The 22,500-nt window shown below is 41.2% G+C and overlaps 1 protein-coding gene across 1 annotated transcript in view; it reads left to right on the forward strand.

The window, feature by feature from the left end:
• Positions 1-17,974: 17,974 nt before the first annotated feature.
• Positions 17,975-22,500, forward strand: part of carmil3 (capping protein regulator and myosin 1 linker 3) — a gene marked incomplete at both ends in the record, with an annotated part of 41,852 nt that continues 37,326 nt past the window's right edge. The window contains 2 exon segments of the mRNA XM_080836209.1: positions 17,975-18,032; positions 20,000-20,094. Of these exon segments, the coding sequence (XP_080692335.1) occupies positions 17,975-18,032; positions 20,000-20,094 (153 nt within the window).

Consider the following 22,500-nt stretch of genomic DNA (forward strand, 5'->3'; position numbering starts at 1 on the left):
AAGTTGAGGAAATCTTCCTTGTCAGATTTTATCAGATGTCATAAACTAAAGGAAGAACTTGTGCTGTCCTTTCCTTGTCAGCTTAGATTATATTGATTTGGTTTAACTGAGAAAACATTTGATGTTCTAATTATGTTTTCTCTGCACAAACACCCCTTGACTTACAATAAAAACACTGTCAAAACAGTTGAAACATATTTTGAAGCACTAATGAACAACAAGTTGCAGAGTTGCAGGTTGATTTCAAACTCACATTTATTGATTTAGTAAATTAGTCTTGCAGGTTACATGTCATTACAGTGGCCAAAATGGCCTTATCTGACTTTTCCATCAACTACAACAACGATAATTCCTAAAAACCTATACCTTACAAAACATTATATTTCACAGCTGCAGAGCCATACTGTTGAAATGGTTTGTCAGAAGGTATAGATCATCCCAGCTCTTTCTTGGTCCCCTTTTCTTCAAAACAGCAACCAAGCATTAAACATTGAAGAAGGCCCATTATTTAGTATTGGCCAACTTAAGGACATTAATATGAATATGAATTTATACATGAAAAAAATATGAAAAAAACACCCCCCGAACGCCACTTGCCAACACATGCTCTTACTCTCCTAGCCAACATTATTAAGCTTTGATAATCACAAGAAAGAATTTCATAAGACACAAGTCTATCCTGTGTGTATTATACTCAGCTTGAAGACTCTATGGCATGCTGTGTGATGTGTAAATACTATTCAACAGAACAGCATGAGGCTCCTAAACAGTGTGTATGGAATCTGACATCTGACATTGGTCACCCCAGGTAATGGCCATTTCTTGATCAAACCTCACCCGTATCCCTGCCACATCAGCAATGCATCTAGCAACCCGCTACAGCTCAATCTTGCTGATACAAGCGGCTCTGAATGCCAGTGATGTGAAGAGAGATCTCTGCATAAGTGATGCAGTGGTTGCTTTCTTCAGTCTTTTGGCCAGGCTGATTTTATACTAAAGCAGACCATAGTCCATATCTCCATATTCACACACTCCTGGCTGTTTTCACAGAAAAGAGTAGAGAATTTGTATGTGTTTTGCTTTGTGGTTTCACACAAGGGCGAGTAAAGACAGAAAACAACAAGGAACATGTTTGTGTAAATCTCCTGTTTATCTCGCTGTCTTATGTGGCTTTGTGAGGAATTCACTGCCAGTGAGCCTTGTGCTTCTCCCTAAGCATGAGACTGGCCCACTTCTCTGTCACAATCAAATGATCAGGCATCATTTCTAGATTTCTTGTCCAAAAACAAATTATCAGAAAAGATGCAAGATACCAACCATAGTAGACCTGGGCCAGACTTTTCAAGTATCTTTTAGTATAAAATATTTTTGGTAAATGGTGGATAGTGTCAATCAAGATTGTGGTATCACATATGTGATTTAAAGGTGTGGAGCTAGCCTTTAGCTGAGTATGAATGGGGGCATAGCAGGCCCATCACAGAGATACTTAATCACAGGAACTACAGGAATCATGTTTACTGGCAGGCTCTGGCTAGAACACATGTAATTTAAACACATGTATTCACAGCCCCTTCCATCTCTGGAGAAACGGTGTTTCCATGGCTTAGGCCTTTCTTTTTCAATTTTCCTCTCAGTGAACTGGAACTATGCTGCCTCGGGCTATAGGAAAGGTCACAGCCTGATGACTGAATTTCATTTTAGAGTGTTTGTATTGTTGAGCAGGCTGTGGGGACTGTTATGTCATCTACAAAGAGGATTTATCCAGAAATAACTAAAAAATACTTTATTTCAACATTTTTAATATGAACAAAAAGGATAATCACTCCGAATTGTTTAGATTTCAACAATCAACAATACAACTGTATATATTTTTATAATCATGATCAAAGGACTGATCAGCGTAATTTACTGTTAAATTCTGGCAATTATTACAGTTTTTACAAGGGCTTAATCTATTAATTTAATGATACAATCACAGTGAAATAAAGCCAAAACCACTGCATTCAACCTACAAATAGAGTAGTAACTGTAGGGTTTCACAAACATAACACAACCAAACACACCCCACACAGCCATTATGCTCTGAATTAATCAGACCCAGAGGAGATGGTTATTTTTAATACACACTGAGTACAGCCTCTCACAAGAACAGCAAGAGTACAAATGAAATCAAAAGAAAGGCAAAATAAGACTAGTTAGTGCTTTCAGCATTATCTGTGAACACTCACACATTGGGGGGCTCTATAAAGCAGTTATTGTGGTCGGCCGTCATGATATTAAGTACTGTGATCTGCTTTGGATCCCAAATGCAATGTTCCTCCAGCCCTGACGTGGTGTTAGCTGGGATCCAGGCTGCGTCGTACCCTGCCTGGTGCCAGCTCCTTCTCAAAGGATGATCTAGTGTATGGATTTCCTTCACCTTGCCTACATGCACTTGCAGCTTCAGGACAGCGAGCCTCTGTGCCCGTTTCCCCATTACAGGGTAGCAGACAGCCTTCTTGAAGTTGCGGCTGACGTAGACACCCGGGCCGAGAGAGCCGTCCACTGATGGGATGAAGCCGGAACGCTGGATCCGGCGGGCCGCCCTCAGGGTGGTGCCGTGGTACATGATGCAGTAGTCCTGCTGGGCCTTGCTCTCCGAGCCACACTGAGCGCCTCTGACCAGTGAGGCCTCACTCATGCCTGCTCCTGCAGGTGTTCCTATAAACAGGAAGTCCAATGGAGTTTTGGAGATGACAAATAATGTGTTTTTTTCCCAGACATTACTGCTTATTTTTTACTTAAGAATCATTTAACGTGTGCAGATTTGAGATGTTTTATGAAAGCAGCCTCCTCACAAGGACAGTTGGTCCATTCTGAAGCTTCTTTGTTTTCCTATGCTTTATCGGTCTATCAACAGATTTCATGCATCTGTGCCATTACATAATTTATAGAGGTATCAGACTTAAACCACTTCTAACTAAGAAACTGGACACCTGATATGTAGTTATTTTGCTGTATTTATGTATAGACTAATTATCGAGACTTAGCAGGTATTCAGACAGGCTGTCTTTACTGCAGGCTATAAGGCGAATTGTGTTGTTCTGCGGATGGTAAGACGAAGATATACTAACGGATCTGAATCCTTCAGCCTTTTATAAAACATTGACTTCACTTATTCACATCCGTGTTTTCTAAGTCAGCAAAACGACAGAGGAAAGCAGTTGTTACCTGTTGGTAAAAGGCTAAATACAGCTGCCTCAGAAGCTACTTTTTGAAGTTTTGACATCGATTTGGGAGTTTTTGCAGACTGTAGGCTAAGCTTTGCGTAAGTTCACTCATAACAAAAGGATAAACGTACAGTTATAATCCCCTGCCACCATGAACGTATAGAAAGTTGCCGGATGCCAGAGGTGCAACTGCTAAAAAATCCTATAAGATCTCTGAATCCTGCTGATGCATGCGCAAGCCTATTTGCCAGCGCGCGCTCTATCACACAGTCATTTCCTTTCTGCGCAAACATGGTTGTTTAGAAGATGCATCGATTTAAACCCAAAATGCCACAAATTTTAGGGCTACGATAGAGTAAAGGCATTTCGTTACATCTGTTAAAAATACAATGCCTTTGGGCATTAATATGATCTGTGCAAATTCAGAGGGAAGAATTGTTTCCTCACATTCATGTGCAGAGCATTTAGTATATTTTTTGGTCGCAACATTAAGGACCTAAATAAGAAAACAAACGCCACAAAACAATTCAAACGGTTCTACTGTCACGAAGAGCATAAACTATGTCACCTAAAAGGCCCACGGTTGATTCTAAGCTCCCCATCACAGCAGAACTATGGACGTTTTAACCCCAACACTATGGCATAGGTTTAAACGTTTGATTTGAATCTTTACTAACTTTACTTCAAAGGCAAATACAGATTAAAGAAACTCACACCTTGCTATTTGTTTCCACATTGTTTATTTAGCAAAAGATAATAATGGGCTGTATAAAAATGAAAATGTCCCATACTATACATACAACCAGAGACAGACAGACACACATGAACAAACACATGAACACACAAACACACTAGGGCATGCTTTCCTATTTACTCAAATGGTCAGTGGAATTCCGTAATTAACTCCATTCCTTGGTTTGACCTAATATTTGTGAGACAGAAATACTGCTTTGAGACTGCAGATAGTTCTAGAAAGTGGATTAAACAAGTTATGAATTTCTACTCTATGCATATGGAGAAGGGTTTGTCACATTGCTAGTAATCCTCGTCGGACTCGTAAGAGTATTCATTACTAAATTCTCCATCACTGGATTCACTTGCATTGGTCTCTGTGAAATCATAGGTACTTTGATACATCCCCTCTTCATCACTGGCTTCATCGTCATATCTGTGGTCTGAGGATCTGTCATCAGCAAGACCTGAAGATGCGTCGCCTGTATAGTTTACATATTCATCTGTGGAGGTGTCACTGCTGTGCCTGGAGGATCTCTCATCACTGGAGTCTGAGGACTCTTCACCAGAGACACCATCAGCTGCAATCTCATCCTCATCTGTGAATTCACCACTATTGGTGTCTGGCACATCATAGGTGAAATCATAGGTACTTTCATCACATCTGTACCCCTCTTCATCACTGGCTTCATCGTCATATCTATGGTCTGAGGATCTGTCATCAGCAAGACCTGAAAATGCGTCGTCTGTATAGTTTACATATTCATCTGTGGAGGTGTCACTGCTGTGCCTGGAGGATCTCTCATCACTGGGGTCTGAGGACTCTTCACCAGAGACACCATCAGCTGCAATCTCATCCTCATCTGTGAATTCACCACTATTGGTGTCTGGCACATCATCATCATTATCTTCTTCTTCATCGCCTACCTCATCTGTGGACTCATCATCACTGCTCTCTCTCGTGTTGTTTTGGATGGAGAGCACTCTGATTCTCTTTGGATCCCAAACACAGTTCTCCTGAAGCCCACTTTTCACCATGCCACAGTTGGGCGGGACCCAGGCTGTGTCGTATCCTGCCTGGTGCCAGCTTTTCTGTAAGTGGTGGCCTTGCCTGTCAATCTTCTTCACTCTGCCCACACGGACGCTCAGCTTGAGCACTGCTTGTTTCTGGCCTTTGGCCCCTTTAGGGTAACAGGCGGCCTTCTCGAAGCTGCGGCTGACGTAGACGCCTGGGCCAAGCATGCCATCTGCAGACCAAATGAAGCCCTTGCGCTTGATCTTTCGTGCTGCCTTCATAGTGGTTCCGTGGTACATGACGTACGTTGTCTCCCCCTTGTGGTCTGGACCCTTTTGAAGATTTTCACCGAATGTAGTTTTGCTCATCTTGCTCTTCTGTTACTCCTGAATAGGAGACATTTACACCCCAAGTACAACCACAGTTTAGTTCATTGCAATTTAAAAAATGCCAAGTTTATTGCCAAGTATAAAATATTGCCAAGTATAAAATGTACACACACTGGAATAAAAAAACAGGTGTCAAAAACAACAAACTCAGATTCTTGATCAGTGTTCAGTGGTGTTTTGCTTTGCATTATTATTACACTGAGAGGCTACTATTCATAGTTAACCTCAACGTTACAGAACTCTCTTTTTGCTTGATCACAAAGCAAACTGGCCATCCTCATGCAATTTAAGAACTATTGCTACTACTTATTGAAATATATGTCTGGTACTCACAGCAGGGATATGCCTTTCCACACATACCAAACATGTCCCCAAACCCTATCAGTGTTTCATTAATAGCACTCATAGACATGAATTCACTCTCTCCCATCTTCCAGATTTCTCTGGTACACAGATTTAAAGTTTTTGTAAAAAAAGGGTTTTGCAGAATTGAACTGCATTTTGAATTCTTTCTGTCTGTTATTGTAACTTCCTAGGTGACTTCTGAAGTGGAAAGGCTATCAAAGTGTCTGTAATCTTTACAAATAGGCTATATTTAAGCATTGATCTTTTGACACCTTCATTAACCAGTGAAAAAGCCTTTCATGCACTGACACACTGTCATAGTCTGTGAAAACGGCTGACGTTTTTTTTCTCACCTCCACAAATCTGCGATCTTAATGCTCCTGTTTTAGTTTCACTTTCGTTTCAGCAGAAGAGCAGAGAGCTGGTGCCAATCAAGGTTATTATAGTTTTGCATTTTTCACTAGTTTTTATTTTGATTTAGTTTGACTTTTTGTTTTCAATTTCAGTTTAGTTTAAATTAGTTTTTAAAGCGGGTTTGCTTAGTTTAGTTTTTATTTTCTGAAAATGCTTAGTTTGAGTTTAGTTTTTATTAGTTTCAGTATTAGTTTTAGTCTTTCCGAGAAATGCAACAGACCAAAGGAGGGCCAGTCAGGGAAGCTTAAATTTTTGCTTGTAAATCAAAATGCTCAAAATGAATAGTAGATACTAGCAGTGGTGTAGTCCAGGGTATACACAGGTATACGGAGTATACCCATTTATTTTTCAGTCAGCAGTGGGCATACCCACTTTTCAAAACAGGGCGTTTATCCTGTGCTGTATGGACTGCTTAAAAAAAATTAAAGTTGCCTTTAACCACTTCTCCAGGGACCACTACACCACTGGATACAAGCTATAATAAATAATAAGCAATAAAAACCCAACAAACATACCATTTTTTTATGTATTCAGTTAGGACAGATGAACAGCCATCCACAAAAGAAAACTATGAAAGATGTGTGCCAGTCAGAATTTGTGCATATCCTGTTCAAACAGACTGGAGACGGTGAGGCAGCAACGAGCTGTGCCTCATGTCAGATTGCGCAATCCCTAACAAACTGTGTTGAGCGCATGCGTAGAACCTATTTAGTCTTGCTGATCTTGCTGATCTTGAACCGCAGTGAAAAAGCATGTAGCATACCGCTGCCTCAATGAAGCCCACCTAACGTCGGGTTTATACTTCTTCTGCCATTGCTCTTGTTCTACACTTATATTTTACATTGACTGCGAAAATGGAAGATTATATAGCTAAGCTAAAACATTTCTCAAAACTGGACTTTCAATCAAAACGTGAAGTGATCAATAATGGGAGAAAAATACCGTAGCTAAAATGTATGCTTCATACGACAAAGCAGAAGATAACTTGATCGACTTCTAACATTCAAAACCTCAAGAATAGATTTGGTTTTGGACGTACAGTGGAGACTAAAGGCGGCTGCTTGCTACAGCGTTGGGGGTTAACGGTTGCGCAAAATTTACTCAGTGCAGTTCATGCTCCCAAAGGTTGCGCGTGTTGTCATGAGCCTGCCATTTGCTTGGCAGATAGAAAGCTGTTTCCCTAACAGAAAGTCTGAAGCTTGAAGTTCTTTTCAAACCTTTGCTTGGGTAGCACTGTTAAACTGAGCAGACATGCAGACTACATTTGAGTAATCTCATCACGTAACATTCGTTTTCTAAAAACAATCACATAGTATTGCATGTTTTACTGTGGTAGAAAATACGTTAGCTTAATGCTAACGTATATGGAAAATCCTATAGACACCGCGCTAGGTATTAGCATCAAGTAATTCACGTTAATGTTTTTGTATGAGCCTGACATTTGCTCTGCAGATAGATAACAGGTTCCCTAACAGAAAGTCTGAAGCTTGAAGTTCTTTTCAAACCTTTACTTGGGAAGCACTGTAAAACTGAGTAGACATGCAGAATATTTTAGTAACCTCATCTCGTATCATTCGTTGATAGAATGCAGGCTGCGCGGCTCGCGTAAGGGCTTACGTAAGAAATGACGCAAGTCTAGAAAAAGGGGCCGACGCACGCAAGACGTAAGAAGTCGCGCAAGGGGTGCGCAAGGGGCTTGCGCGGCCTCTTGCGCTTGCGCTTACGCTTACGCTTACGTAATGAAGCATGAATCAGCCTTAAAGGCTGATTTATGCTCAGAGGCGTAAGCGCAAGAGGCCACGCAAGCCCCTTTTTTTCATGATTTTTCACGTCTTGCGTGCGTTGGCCCCTTTTTCTAGACTTGCATAATTTTTTACGTAAGCTCTTACGGGAGCCTCGCAGCCTGCATTCTATCAAAGAATGTTAAGAGATGAGGTTACTAAAATATTCTGCATGTCTACTCAGTTTTACAGTGCTTCCCAAGTAAAGGTTTGAAAAGAACTTCAAGCTTCAGACTTTCTGTTAGGGAACCTGTTATCTATCTGCAGAGCAAATGTCAGGCTCATACAAAAACATTAACGTGAATTAAATGATGCTAATACCTAGCGCGGTGTCTATAGGATTTCCCGTATACGTTAGCATTAAGCTAACGTATTTTCTACCACAGTAAAACATACAATACTATGTGATTGTTTTTAGAAAACGAATGTTACGTGATGAGATTACTAAAATGTAGTCTGCATGTCTGCTTAGTTTAACAGTGCTACCCAAGCAAAGGTTTGAAAAGAACTTCAAGTTTCAGACTTTCTGTTAGGGAAACAGCTTTCTATCTGCCAAGCAAATGGCAGGCTCATGACAACACGCGCAACCTTTGGTAGCATGAACTGCAATGAGTACATTTTGCGCAACAATTAACCCCAACGCAGAAGCAAGCAGCCGCCTTAAATTAGGGAGGCTTCTCACCCCTCATTCGCTTACATTACATTGATGTCCTTGCTCCGTTGATTTCCCATTATTTCTCTTAGGATTGTTGAATGTCTATGTGAAGCCATTTAACACATACTTTGAACCCAAGACTGCTTTTTATTGGTGAGCTGGTTTTAAGAAACTAAACTTAAACTTAAGTTGTGTTTCCTGGTTGTTGTGGTTAAGCAGTTGCTACGCTAGCTAATAAGCAAGCTAAGGACACTTAGCGATAATATCCTTACACGATTTAAATGGAAGAGTTTAATGTGCTTGGAATTAGTTCGTTATCTGGCTGATGTTATAGTCTCCTCGATTTAACTCTTAAAATGATTATGGAAACAGGCAGAAACCCTCAGGGTGCCTGTGCAATTTCGTATGAAAAAGTATATTTCACACGAGTTCACCACAAGCTAGCAGCTGCCTACTGTATGTACCTTATATATATGTATGTAAAGAAAGCTGATATTTAAAACAACCAGTAGTCAATGTGCAAGCTGGCAATTGAATGGCGATTTAAGATACTCTATTGGGTTTATTTATTTGTAAATCTGACTCTGAAAGATTCAATGCCTCACCAGAACCTGTCAAGTAATCCCAAAGAGGACTCTCGCTTTCTCCCGACTCTTGATAGCAGTGATAGCCGGCGAGGGGCGTGTACTGAAAGTGGAACAGAGGAAAATAGACTAGGCTTAGAAATAAATTGACAGCTATGAAATACATTGACAAAGACGAACACTAAAGACATTTTCTCTATAATTCAATTTTATTTTTGTTAGTCTTGTAAAGGCACAATACAGTTTCAGTTAGTTATCGTTTTTTTTATAAAGCTTAGTTTTTATTTTTATTTCAGTTAACAAAAAAAAATAACACCTAGCCTTGTGCCAATAAGCAGTCTGTGACTGTGATAGACTCACTGGTATGGTGTGGTGCTCTCCCTAGTCAGATGGCTGGGGGGCAAATCATCACTATAGGGGGGTCTACACGACCCATGGATAAGAATTGGGAGTGTTTGTTCATAATTTTTAGAGTGACAGGCATTGCAGATACAACTGTTTAAACAAACAGCTACTTGGTCTGGATGGTGCACAGTAGATCTCATTGATATTTGTATTGATTGGTTCTACTAACATAAAAGCTTCCACTCTGGTGCAGCTTTATTTCAGTGCTCTTTACTAGGGAATCAAAAGACTATCTGTAGCCATAGTGGTCTATTTAAAATTTGTGGCGCACAGTTTTTGATTTTAGATTTTCATTTAGGAATATGGTCAGGTAGTTCGGAAATTTGTTGAACAGCATCAACATTATAGAGCAACGACTGTAAAAAAAAAAAAAAGATGGGCAGCATGGCGCCATGCTCTTCTGTTATGTCAAAATGAAAGCTGCCAAATTGGAGGCAGTGTCTGCACAGTAAGTGCAGTGTTGGAGCCAGAGCACGCAGCACGAGTGTCGGCCAGGTCCACCCAGAACGACCCATGTTTTGTAAAACCTGCTCTATGCGATTCCTTTCAGTCGCTTCGATGTGGTGACGATGTCCATGCTTTACATTGTAATTGACCATTCAAGGCAATCCCTCTTTTGCCCTCTGACCTCAAGTGTATTCCTGGGCTTACATCCCATGTCTGAATGCAATACTGTAATAAACCAATCCTGTGTGACATCTTTTAAGACTGACTACTACAGTAAATGTGACTTGTTTTATCACCTTCAAAATCAGCATGTCTTTCAGTGCTAAGAGAAAATAGAGGCAGACGACCACAGTGATGCAAAGGTTTATTACATAAATTCTACAGGCTCTACCATGGGGTCAAGACGGTCCATTGCATGGATCACCATTTCTTTCCCTCTTTGTTTTATTTTCTCTGCCTGAAACAAGAGAGTAAATATTACTGCTCATTCACAAAATGCAGATGTTAAGCAATGACTCTTTCATGTATAAGTATAAGCACTTTAAATGTGGCAATCAAAAATGTGTTGAGACTTTGAGCAAGACCTGTTCAGAATTGCCTTGGCCTTTTCCGTATCTCATCTCAGAGGCAACGGTTTCACAATTATAGGCCAGGGGTCTGTAATTCACTCTTTCGTCAATTCTGGCATTTGCCTGTGAAAGAATAGTGTCAGGAGAGAGAGGGGTCTCCTTGTCGTCTGTGTTTTTGACTTTGAAATTTCCATACGTAGCCACCTTCTCCAGAGGTTCCTTTTCGATCACACTCCCACTAACTGTGGTGTCTGTACAATGGAATGGATGACAAATTGGCACATTCAGAATGGACAGATAGAGGACTGTAAGGATAAATTCGCTGAATTTGACAAGAAGTGTACTGGATTAGAATTGCGGACTGCATCTTTAACTGTAACGTATACATTTACTCAGTTATTTCCACAGTTAACACATGTTGAATATCAGTGAATTCTACATCCAATCAATGGTACAGCTCACCAGATGTGGCGTGGATCACATTGTCTTCTCCATCCGCAGTTCCGTAGTGCTAAAATGTCTACACTTATTGATATATCCCATTGCCCTTTTAGTTGTAGACCTATCACTGAATATGATCAAACCCTGACTCATTACTTGTTTTAAAACAGTGGTAATTCTACATAGTTATAATAATTCCCAATTCTATCTCGTTTGGGGATTTCGATTCTGACATGTGACCCACTATGGCAAAACCTTCAATAATGCCCCCAAAATGAAAGGTGCATATTTAATTTATGGCCATAGAGTCTGCTACAATAAACTACATCAAACATAATCTGTTATATAAGTTTATTGGATACAAATATATTTTATTTCAATATGACTATTAAATCAAATAAAATGACACAAGTTTGTTTACATCAAATGTGATGATTGGGATACATCATAGCCTACTGTACGTGGCTTGATCACACTCTGATAGCAGATCAGGAATATTTAGCTAATTTCTTGGAACTTGAACTATCACTACCTTTAGCTTACTTTAAAAAAATGTTGATCAATATCTGACAAACCTAGTTCATAGATTAGGCTTTAAACCATACATTTATGACAGAATCTCAAAATCAACTGAGATGTTCAGACTTCAATCGCCCATATCTAAAAACAATATGAGCTGCAATGGGAGGAATTTGAAGATGAAAAGCACACCTCAAAAAGTGACAAACAAAGAGGAGGGTTAGGAGAGGAGCTAACAGCATACCACCCCCTTTGTGTGGCAATCCTTAAAGTTTTAAATGAAAACTTTTATCAATACATGAAATAATGTTAGTTATAATTATTATGATGGTGACATTCTATTCTTATTTCCTGAGCTCCTCCCCATTTAATTTCATTGCATAAAATACTATGCAATTCTACAGCTGGTTCTTCTCTACACAGTAATGCACAACCACATTTCTTGTAAGGTGTATGTGCTGTGTTGCTATGTAAAGCTTTGTTTAGAGACAGTATGATTTCTTAGAATGAATTATACTGCAAACTCATGTATGTAGCATCCTCATTCTATTTTGCAACACAGCACAGCCGTGCGTAAATGCGGTATTGGAGCTGCTGTGCAGAGAAGACACAATTGTAACTAGAATCCCATATTATTGGAAACTGAAATAATCTCAAACAATAAAAGCTAACTTCTCTTCATTGTTGTCCGGCTGTCTGTTTAGTGTGTGTGCTCAAAACAATACTGGTGTTTTGTTCACAGTCCTGGCTCTGTCGATGGAAACCAAAGAAAGTGGCTTGGTCAGGAAATACACTATTCCAGCCTATGATTGACGCCATGGCCTGCCCACGAGTTGGGATGTGGTCTTGGTGATGGAGGTTAAAAAAGAATCTGCAGGAGCAGTGGTTTCGGTTTTAAATGGATTTAAATATATATGTATTCACCATCCAGCTTTGCAGGCATTGGAATTGGAAAATATTATAACAAAACAAAAATACTTTTTTACCCCTAATCTACTCCGTCTACACATCGGACCCCCATCGAACCTACACATCGAACTGCCATTTTTCAAATACAGTGATCAAATTTGCAGATCATCAAATCAAATCAAATTAAGCTTTATTTGTACAGCGCATTTCATACCAGGAGGTAACACAATGCGCCAGATGACACGACTGTGGTAAATCACCAACCAAAATGAAAGTGGCTACAGAGACAGAGTTGACAGACTGACAGGATGGTGTAAAGACAACAACCTGTCCCTGAATGTCAAAAAGGCAAAAGAGAGAATAATCGACTTCAGACGGCAAAAGGCGAACCCTCAACCCCTCATCATCAATGGTGAGGAAGTGGAGAGGACCTCCTGCTTTAAGTTCCTGGGGGTTATGCTCTCAGAGGACCTGAAATGGGAGATGCACACAACTGCCACAGTCAAGAAAGCACAGCAGCGGCACTACTTCTCGCGAATACTGAAGAGAAACAACCTGTCTCCCGAGCTGTCTTTTTACCACTGTTGCATTGAAAGTGTCATCACATACTGTATCACTGCGTGGTACGTCAACTGCACAGACAAGGACAGGAAATCTCTCAGTCGGGTCATGAGGTCTGCTGAGAGAATAATTGGACTTCCACTGCCTCCCCTGAACGACTTCTTTAGGACACCCTGCCTCCGCCAAGCATGTGGAATTTTGAAGGATGAGACTCACCCAGCAAACCATCTCTTCACCCTGCTACCCTCTGGCAGACGCTACCGGGCCAGTACAGCCCGCACCTCCAGACTGCAGAACATTTTCATCCGCAGGGCCATCAAAGAACTAAATTATCACACAACCCTCCTACCCTCCAACCAGCACAGCTGCACTTTTTTTAGTGGTTGCACAAACAAATGTCATTGTGTATCTAATGTACAATGACAAATAAAGTCTATTATATTCTATTCTATACTTTAAATACAACCAGATTAAATGGCAAATGTAGTATAATAGTATTACCTATAGCACACCTCACAGCAGGAATGCTGTCCTTCTCTCTCAACCACCCAAGGAAACTGAGCTATCCTCTTAAAAAGGCCACAAATTGGCCTATTAGGGCTGACCCATGAATATGGGGAAACATAAAACAACTTGCTCACTATTAACAAAACTAATTTCATTCAAGAAATGTATATTCAATAATATATGAATTGTTATCATATCAAACACCACTTAACCCAATAGCAAATAACCACACAATACATAGTAATTAGTTTCCTCAATGAAATGAGGACAAAGCAAACACCCCTGTACCAAAATGTCCCGCTCCCTCCCCTAGTGGTAAGTTGGGAATGTAGTAGTACCCCAATGCGAAGCGCGCTTTCGCGTTGAGACCAGTATGGGGAAGTGAGAGCACCAGGAAGTGTGAGTATGTATGTTTACCCGTTTAAAGACGCTATAAAAATGCAAATGGCAAATGGATGATGAGAAAGTGGGTACCCAGTATAAATCAGTTTAATTTAGAGACGGCAGAGGTGTAGGAAAATGTTACAGTGTATGTTATCACGGCAGACCAAACAATGCGTCTGTCCGCGCATTAACACCAAACCCGTGGCAAGCGTCCGACACCAATCCACCATCACACCGTGTAGCAAACAAGCACCACAAATCCACAGAACACCAAACAATATTATCAAGAAGTTCATTGAAGTCCATATATCGCGATCACAGGTGAGACGCTGTCTATGTGTGGCTGGCTGCGTGCGTGTGAGTGAGAATCAATTAAGTCTGTCGTCTCTTGCGGTAAAGCGAGCAAACAAGTACAAAGTTCATAGCACAGCCAATCAACGGTGTTGCTTCAGGAGCACTGAAGTAAGGGGTGTATTTGATCCTTGCGCTTTAGGAGCATTCAGTGTCGTCACCTGGGTAACCTCTGACCCTTTTTCACGGCTTTGTCCCTTTTAATCCCAGAATGCCTTCTGCCAGATGGGACAGCAGCATCCCTAACCCTCCTTTTCCAATTACTTAAAGACCTAAGAAGAACTTTCCCTATCGCCTTCTGAGGGGCCGGTCCTCAAAAATCACTCTGTCATGGAGTTGCCAAACAGCAGAAAGCAGTTATTCAATCATGTCTATAGACCAAACTGCAGCCATCTGGGATGCCAGCAGATCATTAGGGTAAGAGCTTAGGGGATTTGGTGGGATAAACTGGACATGAACACAGATGACCTTAAGGGACAATTTAGGGATATGTGCTTGAGACATTTACTTTAGTCCCTTACCCTAATCCAGATGGTTAACCCTCAAAGATTACCCCACTTTAGGCCACCTTCGTTTGATTCTTGGTTCTGGTTGCATCCATTCAAATTTATGTTATACATTATCCAGAGAGGATGTATTTCAGGGGCTTAAGGTCTGAGTTGGAGGAGGTGTTCCTTAAAACACTGGAGATTTTTCTCAGATTCAGAATCTAGCTAGCGTGGCTCTACTGCATACAAGAGAAATACATTTACAGTGAAGCTCAACAGGTAAATTTAAAGCCAAAATCGAGTTGATACACACCTGTTCTTGAATTATGTGACAAGGTGCTGGCAATAGCATTTCATGTCTTGTAGGTTCATTTGAGGCAGATCAAATGAACACAGGTACCATAAGTGGCACAATTTGGACAATAGATTTGTCTGAACGGATTGTTCTTAAGTTGTGATGGCATTAGCAGGTGTTTGAATTTCTAAGAACTAGAGCTGGTAGATGAGAAAAGTGACTAAGAGAAACTTAAGAGTTCCTGAGAGCTAATATCTTAGACATGGATCATACACAGATAGGGCAGAGGTCAGCAAGGAAGAAAATTCACACGACATGATTCATGGTTGATCTTACAATTAAAAGCTAAAGGCTCTCCATAAAAGTGTTGAGCAACCAGAAAACTAAAACTGACAACACTTTTAAAAATCATTGTGTCATTCACTATGCACAACTGAACCAATTGGCGTCAAGAAATTATTGAACAATTTTACTTTTCTTCCATTCCCTTTTCTTCCTACAATGCAAAGATCATAGGTATAATATTCTCTTAACAGATCTCTCAAGTGTAATCTATGTCAGTGTGGCAGTGTATGTTGTGTCTTTTTCATCACTTTTAACTATCATGTTCATACAGACCATGACAGCAAAGAATATTAATGAAATTGTGTGTTTCTTGATTTTAGACTGAATAACATGATGTAGATGCACAGCAGACACAGTTCAAGTGAACCGCAGATCTAGACTGCTTCATTGTGTTTGTACATTCAACCACAATAGCAGACATGTCAGCGAGATACTGTAGTTGCAGATAGTATATGAAAATAAAGGAAGTTAGTGATAGGTCTATCAGTGAGACCCATCTCACCACCAGACCTGTTGAGAAAAGAGTGACTTGAAGTTATCATACACTGGTGTTTACCCGCAGACATTTGGGTGATAAAAGTGAAATTTTTCTATTGTCCATGCCCATGAAATTAGCACTGAATTATACTGTTTACCGAAATAACATGCCAAAATGGTGTTGACTTGTTATAATAACAAGGCCTCATTACATTTCAGTGGCAGAGAGTACCAGATTTGAATCATGTACTTATCCACATGTAATTAACACCATGCTGTTTTGGTACCTTAACAGCTGAAGCAGGTATCTCTTATGAAGAGAGAAATAACAAAAATACAAGGTGCAAAGTGTGATCTTGTGACATGTAATACACAAGTTTGTGGTCCCAGCATATCAAAAAGTAGTAGATTTATTTAGTCTTGTCTACTGCACAAGAGTACCAGTTAGTTTAGGGAAAAATATTTCCCTGTCAGGTTTTATTTTCTAATAATAATCTGCAAACAATGAAGTGTATTCACATCTGATATCATTATATATTTATGCATCAGGTAATGTATGTCTAATCTTTAAATGTTCATATGAAAATGCAACCCATGAGGTAGAGGTAGGTCAATGGGAGGTTTGGTGCCATTTTATTGTGTGTTTATTATCTGCTACCACGTGAGGGCGCTACACTGTTAAACATATGAGAAGATAGCAAGGTGACATGTAGTCCATTTCTTTTACATTACACAATTTAAAATAATATGCCATAATACTTGTATACGAATGAAAGCATTTTCAAGTTCTTCATTACTTATATATACTGTATATATGCATAAATACACTGTATATTCTTAATGTCAGTGGAAAGTGGCATGTGATCTCAGTGTTTGATGTTAACAGAGCAGTTACCCAATGCTCTCTCTTTCCCTCGCTTCTGTCTCATTGACACTCACTGTCCATTCTTCTCTCTGTTCTTCTCCTTCATTTTACGCCTCTTTTTAATCAAGATGACATGTTTGACCAATATATACACAAAGGTCTCTTCTCTCAACAATACCCTGACACAAACATGTCCCCCCCCCCCCACTCACGCACTCACAAACACACATAACATATCCATGGGGGCCCTTGGGGCCACAATGGGGGACAACACCACCACCAGCTGCATGCCCATGCCCCTCTCTACACACACACACACACACACACACACACACACACACACACACACACACACACACACACAAAAACACTTTTTCTTCCTTCATATGCACACAGCTCAGTGCCAGCCTAGGGGTATGAGCTGGGCAGACACCATAAAAGCATTCCAGTACTTCGTAAGAGATGGTATGGTAGGGAGTAGAAAAGACATTAAGATAAAATATCTGAGTCTTGATTTTGCCATAGTCTTGAGTGATTCCCCCTGAGACAATGTTAACCTGCTGGCTCTGATCTACCCTAGGACAAAAGAACATCAGACATGTTTGCTTGGTACAGAGCTCTACCTAAAGCTTATTCAAACTTAATTGAGTCCCATGGTGCGCTCATCAACTCCAGTTAATTCCCAAATGTGGACGGATTACCTTGCGCTCCGCTGTGATTACACTGCGATAAAGAATGCGATCTGATCTTTACAGTACCCACTTAAGACCGGTATTTAAACCCCGTATGAAATGCAGCTTTATGTAATATGCACCAACAAATAGTCTGCTTTGCATGGAGGTAATCAGTCTGTAGAAACAAGTATTTTTCTTCTGGGCATAACGTTCCTGTTTGAGCTTTCATATAATTTTACCAAAATGTTATTCTCTCAGAGTGATGTTAGTAGGTGACTGTGCTTTACAAAATAATTAATATTCTTAATCACATGTCCATGATAACTTTCCTGTTTAAAAAATATATATTTTTTAATGTGGCATACATTCGCTTTACAGCATCCCTGCATCCCTGTTCTTTTTACAGCGTCTTTGCGTCTCAACTCTTCCAGTTCCCCCTCCGCACAAGCCTCTCCCCCCCTCCCACCTCTGTTATGATATGTTTATAGGCATCGCATTCGCCCGCTGCTCTGTTGGAGTGCCTGAACGGGGGCATTAACGTCTCTTCCGTGATTACCGGGAGCAAAGGGGAGAGTGGATTCAAAGGCAGTTTGAGAGAGAGAGAGAGCACGTAATGGCATCTAAGGAGTTCTCTGCCGCTGGATTCTTTACCGTCAGCAGGGAAATAACAGGTATGGTAATACTTGTATCACTTACAGCAGTAGCTTATTATCGGTACCGTGGACATCTGTTCAACTGGGCTACTGCAAAACTGGATTAGATTAACGATACTTGATTTGGCATGTTGCAAGCGTCGCACAATCCTGCTTCTCCATATGATATTGGAATTGATCGAATTCTTTACCAAAGTCTTTCTGACTTTCCAACGTATTTCCCAAACGTATTGATGTTTATTAAATCATGATAGGTTAAGCGAGTAGCAGGTATCCAAGTGAATGATCATATCCTAAAGCCATGTCTGTAAATTGCATTGTGACTGTAATTCAATCTAGTAAACGGATGCTTTTTAGGTTACATGTTGTGTGCACTTATGAACATCAATAAATATATTTGTATCGTTTGTTGCTGTGTGAATGTGGTGGTGTGCTTAGTGTGTGTGTTTATGCATTTGCGTGCATATGTGTGTGTACATGCGTGTGTGTGAGCGCATGTGTGTTTGCCAGGCGGCTTTGATGTGTTTAATGTTAATCTGGGAGTTTTTGTGCGCAGTTCTGCGAATAAACCCGTACTGAATCAGTGAAAGACTGGTTTGCCTTCACTGGGAAGCACTTGTGTCCCGGGGGTGGACAACACCAGTTAGTCTACAGTTAGCTAGTCTGGATTTCTTAACAGGCACGCGCGTGTGTGACACATAATCATGCTTTGCGTTGTGACTCATACACGTACCAACGAACGCGTGTACACCAGGGGCCTTGGGCGTAATAATGCGCAGCGTTACCCCACACAACTGTTTCATGACAGTAGGACACCTCTCACTGCCAATTACCAAGTCAGACCATCTCTCTCTCTCTCTCTCTCTCTCTCTCTCTCTCTCTCTCTCTCTCTCTCTCTTTCTCTCTCTCTCTCTCTCTTTCTATCCGTCTGTCCTTCTGTCTGTTCGGTATCTATCCATCCAGATATTTGTCCGTCTGTGTTAAGGCTGAGCATGTGCTTTGGTGTAGCCTGTCTTAGACTTGTCTCTTGGAAATCTCAGGGGGTTTAAGTGATTGGGTTTTACACAGATTAAAGTTGATTACAGCCGCACTAACTCTCCGTTTGTCTTTCTATGATCCTCTCACTCCCTCTTTCCCTCTCTCTCTTCCCATCCCCCTTTTCGCTTGGCTCCTTGGGATCAGTCACTCTAGGGAACCGAGGGCCCTGGTTGTGGGAGAATGTCTGTTAGTGGCACAGTGACAGTTCAGAATAAGACCAAGGGGAATACTGCTAGCAGCGGCTGAGAAACTTTCCTGGTATTTTGTTCATAATGTCTTCAGGACTTGTGAAAATAAACAAAAGCAGAGAGCACAGGAGTTAAACACACACACACACACACACACACACACACACACACACACACACACACACACACACACACACACACACACACACACACACACACACACACACACACACACACACACACACACACACACACACACTCTGTGGAGCTCAGATAGGATCTTTAAATAAACCTGCAGCATTCATTCTGCTGTTTCAGATGAGAATAATATAGTGCGCCTGTAGCATTGTGAAAGCTCCTGTTAGAGTTAGGAAGAATGGATGACCTCTCTTCTTGTTACATGTTTTTTCCCTCCCTCAGCACCTTGACCCATGAGGGTGCGCAGTTTCTTTCTTCCTTCTTCACACTTCTACCAGACACATGTCATTATTGGGTATTGCCCAGAAGGATGCTGTTTGTGGAGAATTTACTCAGGCTGTTGGAAACATTTTTATTGACAGTTGTGTGTGTGTGTCAGAGTGTTAGTGTTTTCCAGCATTAAGTATCCAAATGTTTTGCATTGTTCTAGACTCAACATGAACATGTCATACAGCAGTAATTGGGATCAAGCTTGTTGAAGATGCTGTTATTTTTCATTTTTACTGCATCTAAACCCGCTTGTTATTCTCTGTTTATGACTCCCATCTCTCATCTCCACAGATAGCATCAGAAAGGTCATCGACAAACCATCTGTCAAGTTCGCGCGAGCTGTCAAGCTTGATACCAAGGGTGGAAAATCAGAGGACAGAATTCTGGTAAGGTGCTGTTCCTCTGGCCATGTCCACCCACTTAAAGCCCTCGTAAGCCTCACTGCTGCTAGCAGAGACAGGATGACCTCCATGCTGTCATAGTGTGGCATCTCTAAGTGATCAGTAAAGTGCATCTTCTCTGTAAAGTGCTGTATTCATTTCTCTCTCTCTCTCTCTCTCTCTCTGACCATGCTGTCTTATGGTAAACAGTTTTTTTTTACCAACCATAGCATTGACCTAATTACCCTGTTGTATGGGCCTATGGTGTGTTGGCTGTCACCTAGTCTCACGCAGCCATGCTGAGTTTTAGCACTTTGGGGTGAGACCAGGGGCGGACCGGACGAACGGGCAAACCGGGCAGTTGCCCAGGGCCTCGGCCACCTGGGGGGCCTCGTCGTATTTCCGATTTTTAATTTTTTTTGCTAATTAAAATAAATCACTTGGCATTGCAAAAAAAATGACAATTCATAATAAGCATGAAAAACGATTATTTTCTTTTCAGTATCATCTTAAAATGTATCTTAATTCCATCATGGTACAAATTATTCCAGGTCACGTGACTTTTCTGTCACTAACAATTTTTCGTGTGGTGACGTGTATGGTCGAAAAGTTACGCGTGAAACGTCTTTTAAGTGGCAGCGAGAAAAGAAAGAGGAAAGGGCAGGATGAGAAGTTCAGGGAGAAATTCCCTAAGGTAACACACAATTTCCTATCAAGGAATTCGTCCGTGGAAGTGGAAGAAATATCTGATAATGTGTCTAGTTCATCTGATAATGTTTCAAGTGCGGCTAAGCCAAGTTTAGCGATTCCTAGCAGCAGCAGCAGACACACAGCTTGTTGTGACACCAACTAGCTCTGCCTGCCTGCTTTGCTTCTACAAACGGTGAGCCATCATGTACCACAGCTGCCCATATCCGAGTCACTGTCACACCCGCACTGACGACGACACGCATGATACTGCCATGGTCATGACTCATGAACACAGCTCAAGCACAGCTGGTGATGTCAACAATGTGAGTAGCCTACATCAATGGTGGAGATACAGTGTTTAGTGAAGACCCCTATGGCGTGACAAATTAACAGATAGAGAGAGAATTGAAATGGTTAAAACAGGACCTCTACAAATTTGGAAGTTGCAGTTGAAAACATTCAGAAACAGAACTATAAAGCATTAATCAAAAGTAACAAGTAACATTGTTTTGATTAAGAAATAAAAAAGTTACACTACTAAAACACTGCACTCAAAACCTCATAATTAAAATAATGTACAACTGTTGAATTGTTAAAGTCATATACTCACAATAAATGTCAGTTCCACATAACATTAAAACGATTTCTTTTTTTGGGGGGGGGGGCTCAACATTGTTCTTTGCCCAGGGCCTCCAATTTGCTAGAACCGCCCCTGGGTGAGACCACAGATCTGGAGACAACCAAATCATGTCGAACCACTGGTCATTCCCACCAACATCATTCTGACCAACTGCTCTGTTTTCACAAGGCTGTCTCCAGTTGTGTATTGTTGCCACCAGACGTAAGCTGTGCAGCTTTGGGATATTGGTTGTTGCTGTGTGTGGGCAAGCAGCATTAGTACCCAGGCCTGGTGGTACCTGCTGATGTGTTGGCATGTGGAGGAGCACGAGGAGGAGGCAGCCCTTCTCCTCCTCTGGGGTTGAGAAGGTTGGGGCAGGTGAGGCTAGCATACGCTATGTGCCCAGTGTGTGGTGTGGTGTGGTGCGGGTGCCTGCAGAGATGCCCATGCCCAGGGCACAGAGGCAGCAGATTGGGAGATCAAACAGCAGGCGGCTTGGCAGCGCCACCCATTAGTCATCCAGATTGGTTTCTAATGACACACTCAGACGCATGAGGGCCAGCCAAACAGGCACACGCACACGCACACACAGGAAGATAGGCGTTCAAACATGCAAAGAAGCAAACACATACACAAACACACATACACACACACACACACACATACACACACACACACACACACACACACACACACACACACACATACACAAACATACTACAAACAAAGTAGACAAATGCATGTCTGCAGGTGTGAAGTTCATTTCCTGCTGATTTCCTGCTGAACCACTCTGTTGACTTGAGGGCAGAACAATCTGTCCTGTTTATCACTCTTGTCTTTCTTACCCTTTTCACTTCATCAGTCATCTTCTCTATCTCCCACCCTGCACACTATCTCTTTCTCTTTCTCTCTCTCTCTCTCTTTTCTTTATGTCTTGCTCACTCAGATAGGGACCTCCTAAAGAACCGGTCTGGCTCAGTTCTGCCCCAAATCTGCTCCAAATGTCACTGCTATCTACCCCACTCATGTTATCTGCTCTCCATCCTCTGTAAATCATGGCCGTCGTGACCCCTCCTCTCCCTCTCTCTCTCTCTCTCCCTCCC

Source organism: Sprattus sprattus (genome assembly GCF_963457725.1).
Source record: "Sprattus sprattus genome assembly, chromosome: 4".
Taxonomy (NCBI): Eukaryota; Metazoa; Chordata; class Actinopteri; order Clupeiformes; family Clupeidae; genus Sprattus; species Sprattus sprattus.